The sequence below is a fragment of the Vulpes vulpes genome, chromosome 13 (assembly GCF_048418805.1).
Source record: "Vulpes vulpes isolate BD-2025 chromosome 13, VulVul3, whole genome shotgun sequence".
Taxonomy (NCBI): domain Eukaryota; kingdom Metazoa; phylum Chordata; class Mammalia; order Carnivora; family Canidae; genus Vulpes; species Vulpes vulpes.
Genome location: NC_132792.1, coordinates 133,499,339 through 133,512,287, shown reverse-complemented (window position 1 = coordinate 133,512,287; position 12,949 = coordinate 133,499,339). Strand labels below are relative to the sequence as shown.

General features: G+C 36.4%; 1 protein-coding gene across 17 annotated transcripts in view; it reads right to left on the bottom strand.

Annotated features, from left to right (window-relative positions):
- DNM3 (dynamin 3) overlaps positions 1 to 12,949 on the bottom strand; it is a 563,024-nt gene that overhangs the window by 316,096 nt on the left and 233,979 nt on the right. For all 17 annotated transcript variants that reach the window (XM_072733034.1, XM_072733032.1, XM_072733026.1 and 14 more), the window contains 2 exons: positions 10,313 to 10,399; positions 5,279 to 5,349 (listed from right to left, as the gene is read on the bottom strand). In XM_072733034.1, the coding sequence (XP_072589135.1) occupies positions 5,279 to 5,349; positions 10,313 to 10,399 (158 nt within the window). The remainder of the gene's footprint in view (positions 1 to 5,278; positions 5,350 to 10,312; positions 10,400 to 12,949) is intronic.

Sequence of the window (12,949 nt, the reverse complement as noted above, 5' to 3'; positions counted from 1 at the left end):
TTTTCTTTTGTTTTGTGGGCCACATTTAAGCTACTCAATAGATACATGTGGCTGGTGGCTACTGTATTGGACAGCACAGATTATAAATTATTCCATCCCTTCGGAAAGTTCTACTGGACAGCACTGCTCTGGAATTAAGTTAAGCTCTTTCAGAATGTTCTTTTATACTACCCCAAGAAGATTATGAACACTTGCCAAGAGTCCCAAGAGTACAGCTTATCACATCCCAGCTTGGCTCCATCCAATCAGATTGAAGCCAAAAGGGAAAGAAAACTACATAATGTCAATTCCCCCTGCAAGATCTTCAGTGAAGTCACAGGCTAAATATTATGCAAGAAAATCCTCCAGGATTTGGGGGCCTATCAAAGAAGGATGACTCACCTTCTAAGATCCACTTCAGAGATGAAGATAATGTTCAAAATAACAGATTTGAGAATGAAAGAGAAAAGTAGAAGTCTGCTGATTTTTAAAATGGTGCTTAAAACATTAGAATTCATAACTTATTTGAATAGGTGATTTTTTTTGAATAAGTGATATTAATGATGCCCTTGCAAGTTGTTCAACCCTGTATTTCTACCTGATACCAGTCCCAGTAAAGCAACCAAGCATTTAATTCCTGAATTTGTATATGAGTCAAAAGAATAATCAATCTTGTTATAATACCCAAAATTTGATTCCACAAGAGAGAGAACATTTTTGTGTTAAAGAATAGGAACTAAAAACACCCTTATGACATAATATAATTATGTATTAGGGGAAAAAAAGGGGAAAAAAAACATTGCTCTGGAATTTGATGCCAAGGTTCCCATATACCACCTTTAATAAAATGGCAACAGGGGTACCTGAGTGGCTCAGTCAGTTAGGCATCTGCCTTCAGCTCAGGTCATAATCCCACAATGGGCTTCCTTGTTTGTTGGAAGCCTGCTTCTCCCTCTCCCTTTGCTGCCCCCCACCACTTGTGCTTGCTCTTACTCTTTCTCTATCAAATAAATTAATAAAATCTTTTTTTAAGTAGCAACAAAGGCACTCCAGAGGATCAGAAAGGAGATACCATGAATATTACAACCAATAGAATTTTCCTGGTACTCATATAATAAGGAACTGAAATCTGCACACTTTCAACTATGAGAAAACAGGTGCTGAGACCTACCCAGCAGATTGAAAAACGGACCTGGTCTGCCACTCGCAGCATAGAGATATTACTATTGATGGTCTATATCTAGAGCCTATTTTTCTTTTAAACAGTTGGACTGTATAGGTTATAGATGGAAGGCAAATTGTGCCCATGAAACAAATGAAGAAGAGCACAAGAAATATGAAAGTTCACTTCCCAAGGCATTCAGCCAACAAGCTTGCCTTTCTATTCAAATATAGCAGGGTTACAGAGAAAGAGGGGAAGTGAATAAAAGAACAATTGGAGTAGCTTTCGTTTTCTTAAATAACAAAACCTAGTATTGTGTAAAAAAGAAAGAAAGAAAGAAAGAATGTAGGGTTAGTTTTTTTTTCAACAGAGATAATCAATTAAAATCCTTAAGTCATGAGGCAAGTTGATGTTTTCTTCCGAAATATTGGACTTTTAGATTCAGAAACTATAATATAAAGATCAAGCTTTCAGAAATCAGGAAATTCCAAAGCAAGCCTACAGCAGTGCTTACTTGGATACATTACACATGGTACATATTTTACGGTCCGTGTTTGACAAATAGCTAGGAGATGAAAAAAAATTCCACACATTCAGCATGGCAGAGTAAGGCCTACAGCAGAAAGGGGAAGTCTGGGCACTACTCTGAGAATTAATATTCTGTTAATCTAATTTTAGCAATTTGTTTTCTTTTTTTTTTTAATTTTAAGAAAAGTTATCCCAACCTTTTTAAAAGATTTTATTTATTTATTCATGAGAGAAACAGAGAGAGAGAGAGAGAGAGAGAGAGAGGCAGAGACACAGGCCAAGGGAGAAGCAGGCTCCCTGCAGGGAGCCCAATGTGGAACTCGATCCCAGATCCCGGGATCACGCTCTGAGCTAAAGGCAGACGCTCAACCACTGAGCCACCCAGGGATCCCCAAAATGTCATCCCAATTGAAAAAAATATATATGTGTGTAAAATGCTATGTCCATCAACATCCTATAAATCTGAGAGGTGGTTCCCCTCTTTTGGCAACTCTCTAAATATTTCATGAAATAAATGCTTATTTTCCTCAACTCCAGACCTTAATTTTCTATCTTTGGAACTTAAAAATACTTACATAATTGTCTTCAAATATGGCTTGACTTTTCTTCTTTGATGGAAACAGCATTCCTGCCAACTTTAAAATTTATAGCTACAACCATATTTTTTTAATTTTTAAAAGCACAAAAAAATACCACAACCCCTTAAGTGATTTTGAAATGAACATTTCTTCATATTTATAATTGTCCCATGTCACACTGAAATGTACTCCAACTCAGCATACAAATGGAAAGAACATTCACCTCTGAGTCGTGTTTAGAGATAATATCAGCAACTAAAAAATTTTTCCAGTGGCAATCATACTCCAATCATGATAAATTTCATAACAAAGTAAAATGGTACACCTAAAGTAATCAAATTCCTCTGTGTATCTGTGTGTGTGTGGAGGGGGGGCACTTTCTCACTTTTATAGACTACACCACAGTTTTCAAAAGCACTTTCCCATAACTTCATTAATTTGATCTTCCAACAATCCTGAAAGGTACACAAGACAGGGATTACTTATTATTCCATTTGATAGAGCAGTAAACTGAGATACAGAAAGGCTAAATGACTTGCCAAAACCCAAAGCTCACCAGTGACAAATCCTGGAAAAATTATCCAGACTGCTGACTCTTAGGCTAGTCCTTTAAAAGAAAGTTGAGATGTGCAGTTTAAATTAGATGAAAAATGTGCATAGTTGCTAGGTGCCTAAAGCAGTTTGAACAATGCTTCTTTTTTCTCCCTCAACATCATAAAAGTTCCAGCCTATCTCACTGCTGGGAAAATGGGGCAGTCACCTGGATTACAGAGAGACTGCATCAAAAAGTTGAGTTTGAAAGTATTTACATTTGCAAAATTATATGCTGTTGGAAACCTAGTCAATATAATAGTGAACAGTTTATGAAATAGAAAATATTGTAACTCTAGACCATTTATCTTTAAAAATAAATAAGAGTATGGGGCACCTGGGTGATTCAGCTTGTTGAACAACCAAAGTGGTTTTGGTTCAGGTCATGATCTGAGGGTCATGAAATCAAGTGCCACATCAGGCTCCACACTCCAGGGAATCTGCTTGAATTCTCTCTTTTCTTCCTCCCCTACCCCAACCTACCCTCCTGCGTTCACGCATGATCTCTCTCTAAAATAATCTCTCTAAAATAAATAAATCTTTAAAAACAAACAAACAAATAAATAATTGGAGAAGGAGGGGGAAGTTTCAAGAAAACTGACTATACGGATGAGATGAAATTGTAGCACTGAGTACAAAACTTGTTCAGAGAATCATGAATCCCTCCAAACTCCTTATGATTTTTGCTTCCTCCTTGAATCAGGTACCACAACAGGGCAACATTGCAACATCCTTTCCACTTTTAAACTATAGTGTCAAGTTTACATCTACATCTGCTACATTTTTATAAGAAACTAACAGGCATTTGTAACCAATAAAAATCAACATTAAAGGCAGCATTCCTGTTATTTCAAATGGCTCAAGGATTTTTTGTTCTTTTAAATTCCTCAAAGAAGCAAGTGAAGTAAATGGAGAATGTGTTGGCTTAACTTTTTACATGTGTTTCTCTCTACTTTTCAATTATTAGGCAAGCTCCTCAAGACAGAAACATATTTTTTCTTTTTCTTGTATATTTTCCCCAATAGCAACAAGTGTGGTACTTGGCACCAGCCACATGGAGTTCACTGAGTGTGCTGGAGACCGGGCAGAAATTCTCAAGTCCCCCCTTCCAAGGCCAGGATAGAGAGGTGTATCAGAGTCTAGGTTTCTTCCTACTGTGATTTTGTGTAAGGAAATGAGCACTGCACTTGGTGAGAGCCACAGGGGCTAAAAGAGAGGGGAGCAGGTCTATATGAAATGCCTGTGAGAAAACACCTATCTAGAAGTTGGAGTGGGTAGTGTGGCTAAAAAGACAATTGGCCAAAGGAACATATTCATCACTGTGTTCTAACAACTTTACACATAGGTTACAGAAATAGTGGAGGAAAACAAATCTACCACACGATGGATGCAAAATATAATACACCCTTGGTTAAGCCATCATGATCACAGCCAAGTTTAGAATGAGACAATTTTCTTTTGGATAATTGGGCCTTTGCTCCCTAATACATGCCTATAAATTCCTCAAGTCACTGTTTGGTTTAGCTTACATGACCTACATATCTGTTACTTCTAAGTCAGAGTGTAATTAGATAAATTTGTTTTACATTTTGTTATTATATTTTTCTATTTGTCCCTGTTCTTGAATATATAGTAATAGCACATAGGCCCCTTTACTTTGTATTTTATATAAAATAGACTGTGTTTTATATACTTGAAACCATGTATGACACAAATATATTTTAGAGTTAGAATCAAAATTCCTTAAAAGCAAACAAAAACTGATTCTACTAAAGGCCAGGAAAAAATGGTAAATTCGGGGTCCTGAAAATGTCACATGATGAATAATCAACCCTAAATAACTAAGCATATGTATATGACAATATTTGTGAATATAGTAATAGAATACTAGAATATAACAGAATACATGTATGATAGAATAGCAATATATAGACAAGTATAAATAAAGTATACACACTTTGTAGAAAAGAGCATGTTCATCCAAAAAGATTCCATCTAAGTTTACAAAGGGTAGTTTAAAAAAAAAAAAACAACAGACCTCTATATTCTGATTTAGGGATGTTAAAATAGCTTGTATCCTGCGAACTGCATTTGATACTTCAAATTTATGTGAGAAAGTGTTCCCAAACATATTTTAAATGTGCATCTGTTACTGCTTATCTATGAGAGTTCAAGTACAAACTGCAGACCATCATCCAAAAACAATGAATATCTAAGACACATATGACTTCACATGGCACACAATGAAAGAGCCAACTACGTTATCGAGAAAACATGGCCTCATGGCCGTGAGCTTCAGACCTCCTACATGGTCGACTCAGAGTTAATCCTGACACAGAATGTGCTCTCAAGAGTAGTATGGTTGTAGCAGAAATTCGCAATGTGCATTCTCAACAAATCAGCAGGAGGAATGCATGCAGCAATCAAGTGTTTCACGTACTTTGCAAACCCAATGAAATCTTCATGATTGGTGTTGATGTAGGAGACTTGGATGTCAATCAATAATAGTACCTATAAGTCAAAGAGAAACACTTCAGTGAAAATGCATTGTAAATATTCTCAAACACAAAACTCAGTAATTGCCCACAAAATATTTATCTTCATTTAATTTTTTAAAAGGTCTTCAGTTAAAATGAAAAGTTGCATTAAGTCTTTTCATTAGACTCATAATTTTCACTCTAAATTCAGAAATTAAAAATCTACCTCAAAAGTCTGAGTCCCCCATGAAGACAATAGTATTATAATTTATAGGCAGGTACTCTATGCCTATTTAACATAGAACCTAGAATTATTCTCATCTTCTAAAATGTAGGCATAATGTCCAAAAGGACATGTGTGTATCAGTGAGGAGCTGCTCAGAGCTTCCTGCTCCTGTAGAAACTGTATTTTAGCCATGAAATAACAATATCACCTCTTGTTTTTCCTCTTCTCTTGTATCTCTTTAAGATCCTTCTAGGCAAGCAGAAGAAACATCTTATCAAACAACTCAAAAAGGCAGTATACAAATAAATAGAAAACTTCCTCGAGATCACTAGGCTTCATTATCAAAAGCAAAACTTCATTCAGTTCTCTGCTAAGAGATCACCTCATCACCTCCTGGCCCATTCTATCTAACAGCACTCTCTTCATATCCTATTACTCTGCCTTATTTTCCTTTGTAGCACTACCATCAGCTGACATAAGTATCTACCTGTTCAGTATACGGGCCCCATCTGCCATATCCACTGCTCTATCTCCAGGGCCTAGAACATCATGCACATTCAATCAAGATTTGTCAAGGAATGAACTGAATGCATGTTCCAGTAAACACGAAATATGAAAATGTTCTAATCACAAGATGCTTATAAACTCCAAATCAGAGATCTTGAAAGTCCCTCTGTAGAAAACATTCTTCAAATAGGAGATAAGAGAACTTAGAACAAGAGAGGGTGGAACAACCAACTAGAAACTGTAGAAAGATAATTCTATTCCAGAAATATTCAAAACAGAGTTCCTCTGTTTCCTTTTGTTCTCCCAGTTGTGTTCCTTCTTTCTAGAACGCTGAGACTTGTTGATAGAAAAAAATACTTAAGAATCCCTGCCCATGGGGCACCTGGGTGGCTCAGTTGGTTGAGCGGCTGCCTTTGGCTCAGTCCATGATCCTGGGGTCCTGGGATCCAACCCTATGGGCTCCCCACTCTGCAGGGAGTCTGCTTCCTTCTCTCTGTCCGTCCCTCAACTCATGCTTGTTCTCTCTCTCTTTCAAACAAATAGAATCTTAAGAAAAGGGGGGGCACCTGGGTGGCTCTGTTGGTTAAATGTCTTCTTTGGCTCAGATCATGATCCCAGAGACCCCCGATGGAGCCCCACATCAGCTCCCTATTCAGCAGAGAGTATGCTTCTCCCCCTGTCTCCACACCTCCCAGCCTCATTTCTCTGATTTGCTTCCCTGCAAGACTGCAAGCAAGTTTCATGGAGGCTTACTTGACCACTTTATGCCCAGAATGTAGCATGATATACACAGTAGGTACCCAGTTAAGTATTTGTGGCTATAAGTTTATTATTTTTACCAGCCATGAAGGAGACTTTAAAGGGAGCAATTTATTACCATATAATTATTTCATGGCCACTTACTATTGTCTTTCACTACCCAAAGCTATGAGCTCTGAGGCTTTGCTTTCATGGCTAATCTCAGCTGGTCATCTGATCAAATCTTGCTGTGAGTCCCAAGGGGACCTGACAAAAAGAATAAATGGATCACCCCAAATCCATCCCTACTACAAAACATAAAGTCAAGGTAAAGGCACTAATAGGTCAAAATAACATAATACTTGTATGAAAAAGTTTCATATTATAAGACACAATTTCATTTCTTCTCTTAATGAATAAAACTAAAGAGTTAGGAGGAATCATCATTATTAGATTATCTGTGGTATTGCCTCTATTCCCCCTACAATGAAGCCAGATTTTGTTAAATGTCATACTCCCAAATTCACTTGGCCAGGAGTTTGTATCAATAAACCATAATGTTTAAGCACAAATAAATTGTTGCCACCATAAAGAGCAAAATATCTACATAATTCTCAACATTGCCAAAGGCTGTCATGAATATCTTGGCCGTTCATCCACATTAACTTGGACTACAGTATAGGAAAAAAGTAGAAAAAAAATAAAAACTATGGCTGCTCTCATTCATATTCCTGGAAACTGGGAGTCTGTGTTCATCCTAGGAAAAGAGCCAGGTCGCATGTGGGGGATGAAAAGGAAAATAGTACATTTTTTTCTCATTTTTTCACTTTCTCAGAGTTTCTCACTGCCTTTTTACCCACAGTTATTGAATATTTAGTAAAGAAAAGTAAAGCTGCCTCTGCTAGCAGTAATCACCCACAAAGTCAGCCATTTTCACATGCAATTACATGTATGGAAACATCTGGTATAATAGGTACACACATAGATTTTTTTAAAATGCATTTTAGAAAAAAGTTCACAGACAGGTTTATGGTTTCCCATATTTTTTAATTTTGAAGAATTTCTCCCTACAAAGCTTCTAGAGCAGAGGTTAGTAATAATCTCTTTAAAATTTTTAAAAACTGAAAAAACTGCAAGAACACTTCAAGGCACTTCTGGTACAGAGGCTGGAGGAAAATGGGCCCCTCTCTGACCAGCTACTTCAGAAGCATCATATGACCCCAAGCAACACAGAGTTCAGAACTCATATGTGAGATCTACGCAAACTGATATATTCACATTATCAAGATCATGCATGTTTCTACTGTGCTGCATAGGTCTACATTATAGGCATCAAGCACCAACTTTTTCAAGGAGTTGACTGATTAACTGTCAGATCAGGCCATTTGAAATGGTCACATCACTTAGGAGAGAGCCACCTGCTCCATCCCCTTATCTCCCACTTGGGGGGATGAATTCATCATTACATCAGAGGGGCAGATGGAAGACAATTTCTCTGGAAATCAGAAAAAGGCAATTCTTTCTCATAAGACATTATGTGTCATAGCTCTTTAGGAAAAAAAGATGATAACAACTAAAATTAATGAAGAACTAAGAGCTGTATTTGGATTGTTTCATTTCATGTTCACAAAATGGCTTTGAGTTAACCATCATTGTCACCCCCACTTTAAGATAAGGAAACTGAAGTATATAAAATGTTGAGTACCTTGTTATTTACACAAAAAGTAATGAGAGAGCTTGGATTCAAACTCAGGCAGTCCGAACCGAAACCTACAGTCTTTTTTTTTTTTTTTTTCGAAACCTACAGTCTTAATGACAATGCTAAATTTGAGTATAACATTTTAGTAAAGCAAAATCTCTAAAACATGAAAATGAAGAAGTTAACAATTGCTTATAATTTATAATAATTGTACTACTTTTTCTCCAATACTGTTTTTACATTCCTAGGTGAGGAATGTAAAATGCCCTAAGAGTTAGGACATATTTTCCTTTGAATTTTATAAAGATATTAAATTAAAACAGTTATCTTACTGACTTAAAGTCAGGAGTATAGCTGATACTAGAATTTAAGTTTTCTTGGTCCAATAGCAGCTATGACATTAGATGTGTGGGGAATTTCTGGTGGCAGGATTTTATATCTGGCCCTACGCTTCATTTCATTAGCCCATGAGTTAACATTGATTTGTTTATCTCCAAGTCATAAAGTCTATTTTTTCCTCTTTTGGCTATTGTAGCTATCCAAGGGTGTGGAAGCTGGAAAGCAAGTGCAAACTATAAATAATGTTCAATTAACTTTCAAAGCACAATGATAAAAATTAGTAGCAATGTATCCCTTAGCTCGAGCAGAGAGCAAGCTGTTACTGAGTCACAAATGTTCCAATGTACTGGGCCTCCATTCTGTCTCTTCACTTTCTGTTGCCACCCCTCCCCCACCCACCCGCCCCTTACCTTCTCTCCATGCACCCTCTGGGGCAGGTTGCCTGTGTCTCTCCCCCTACAGTTTGTCTCACTTTTCTATTTTGCCTTTCTCCTTTTTCCCCCCTAGCTCCCCCTCTCAGCCTTTCCAAATCACCTAAGCAGCACAAAAATCTTGGAATTCTAACTTCTAGGGAATTCTGAGATCACACAGACCAACATCCCAATGTTGTACATGAGAAAACAACAGTCCTGAGAAGTGATTTTCACAAGAACATGCTGTTATTTTGTGGAGAACACATGGCCTGAGTCCAGTGTCCTCTACATGCTGTCACAGCTGTGTCCTGAAATCCAAGAGCACTTGAAAACCTTTGTGCTTCCCATTATGATGTTTTATAAATAAGAATAAAATCCACCTAAATTTAAGAAGCTTTTATTATTTTCACATAGTCCTTAGCCTTTTTCTAATGAATTACCTTTACATAAAATAATCTTTTGAATTCATGGAGCTAAACAGGATTAGAAGATAATTTTAAGGCCACTCCTTACAAGCCATATACATTTACTAAATAAAAATGTTTTAAAAAAAAAGTTTAAAAGCGCTGTTCTTAAACATTGTTTTCCAATCACAGGTTTCATGGATAAGCATTTCAGAAAAGAAATCGAAAACACCAAACATTCTGCAGAACATTTTAGGAATTTATGAATATCCTGATACCCATCTGTGGGCCCATTAAAAGTTAAGAACCCCTGCTCAGAGAAAAAGTGTTCTATGTTTCTGAATTCTTGGTTTCAAAGTAGGGTGTATACATGCTAGGGACAAACACGATGATCCATGGAGCACTGAGGAAAAAGTAATGCAATTCCTATTACTGCTTTTGAAATATCATCCTTCTAAAGATTTTATACTTGTTTAACATACACAAGAGATTAGCATAGCAACACATGTATAAAATCCATAAATAAGTAAAAGTAAAAATATGTGGTTGTTTTCTCAGCTACTTTTTTCCATTCAGAGACAGGCCAACTGTTGGAGACCACCAGAAGACAGCCCTAGAGAAACCTTCTACTTCCTACCAGGACCCTGCCCACTACGGAAGCTTCCCCTCACCTGGTCTTTTGTCTTCCCTTCTCGCTCACGAATGTGGTTGGCTACAATCCTTTCAGTTTCCTCACAGAGCCTGGGGAAGTTTGCCAGCTGTTAAGAGAAACAGAGCTGAGTGTTAATACTCAAAGAGTTATACTGCAAAAAAAGAAGCAGAGATGATAAATTATGTTATCTTACAGAATGTACATATCACAAATCTGGAAGCAAAAGTAAAATATACGAAAGAAGAATGGCAGAGTGACAGAAGGAGCTCTGCAAACTATAATCAAAATAACGATATTATATGATAGGAAACAACTAGTAGAGAAATTCCCTGAAGGAAAAAATAACAACAACAACCAGAAACCCAAATACCATCTAGTACTATGCTCTAAAAAGAGTTGGCACTTAATAAAGTTCAAAGATAAAGAAGATGGAAATGAGGATGAAAACGAGAAAAATAACTCACATTTATAGAGTACTTACCATATTCTAGGCTGTGTGCTAAACACCTCATGAATTAGCTTATTCAACAATCATAAAAGATTTTATTATTAACCCCATTTTATAGAGGAAGAAAGCAAAGCACAGAGAAGTTAAGTAACTTGCCCAAGAGTAAACAGCTCAGAATTGGTGGATTCCAATTGGATTCTAACCCAAGCTTTTAGACTCCAGAGCCCATCATCTTGTACACTAATCTTTGAGAATGATACATTCCATGAACCACAGAGATAACTTTTTTAAAAATCCTTTCCTAACAGATGTGTTTGTGTGTACATACTTTTTAGCATAACTGTAGAAATAATTCATTTCAATCACTCATCCCATCTAAATTATGCCAATAATTGTCAAAAATTTAATTTGCAAAAGGGAATGAATTAATCATAGTTATTTTCAATGTAAGGAAGAAGAATGGGAAGCTATGAGGAGGCTTAAGGAGGCCTAACCTAGAAGGGCTTAGTCAGGTAAAGTTATAGGAACAGTTGTGGCAGAAATGGAGCTGTCTAGCATAGGAACACATGTGAAGGCAATGTGGAACAGAAACAATGAATGGTAAAAGAAGCAAAGGTAGATTAGAGCAGAGAGTGAGGAGGATGGTTTGATGGTTAAGCTAGACACACAAACAGGGATCAGATCAGGGGGATCCTTGCAGGCCTGCTATGAATTTTAGCTCCTGAGGCAATTCAGATAGGAAATGATGGCAACTGGGTCTGGGATGGCTGCAGTAGAATGGAGAGAAGGGTGCAAATTCATGACTTAGGACAGACCAAAGGTTATTTGCAATTCTTATTTAAAGCACTTACAAATTAATAACACTAATATCTCATAAAAACAGGCAAACAATATGACTTTATTAAAAAAAGAAGTTTAATGATATATAAGCAGAAGAAAAATATTAAACTGCACAAATGACCAAAGAAATGAAAAGAAAGATAATAACTATTATGTTGTCAAACTGCTTTAATTATTTCCATAAGCCTTAATGCAGATGAGGGTATCCTGAAACTAGCACAGTTTAAATTTTCTGAGGAAGGGACAATGAGAATAATTTTCTGGAAAGCAATTTGGCAATATGTACCAAAAAATCTTAAAGCCATCCACTATATATGTGTTGATCTAATTATTCCACAGGATTCTGAGATAAAATAATAAGGACATTCATCACAGCATTACTTGGAATAGCAACAATAAGACAAATGAATAAACAAAACTCTTTAAGCCACTTAAGTCTCTAACAATATTAAATAAAAGTTAAAGTAGATCCACGAATGGGATACAATTAACCATCCAAATAATATGCAATACCTAATTTTTCATTCTATCCAATTCCTAAATAATATCTAATAACATGGTAAAGTTTTTATAATACTAAGTGAAGAAAATCAAGGCACTAAATATATAACGTGATTACATTCAAGCAAACACACACATACACATAGTCACAGGCTACCATATACCTTTGATACCCTTCAAAGATATAGCCTGAGACCTTACAAATATCAAAATTCTTGAGTAATATTGTAGCACCTAACATTTCTCCTAATTTTTAAGCAATTAGAACTAGGCCACCCTGAGATAAGGCTGCTCTGTGGTCAAACAAGGTCATTGTACACATCAACTTTACAGTATACATGATGCACATATTCTTAACTAGACAACAAACTGCAATTTTCATGGGAACCATCATAATCACAAATCACATATAAATATTAAGCCTCCTAAAGCTGCAAGTCTATTGTCTGTACACAGTAAAAGATCTACACAAAGACTACAAAATCTTATGAAGATTTTGTAGTCTTTGTGTAGATCTTTGAATGATGGGATTATACATAATTTCCATTTTTTCTACATATGTCTCTATATTCTCCAAATTTTTCTACAGTGATCATAGAGGGCTTGTATAACATCATAATAAAAGCACAGAGACTTGGCTGCCTTGATTACCCCCAAAATCACAGCCCAGTGCCTCTCCATGAGATCACCAAACCATTGCCTCATTCCTGAGACACGTAGCTAAATTCTGAGATGTATGCTCATTTGAGAGCTTATTTCATGAATAACTGTAGGATACAAATGGAGCTTCCACTCAAGTTTTGGAAGCATTCTCCAGGAAAAGTTCTATCATCCCAGAAGTCCATTCATACTCTGAGAATAGTGTAA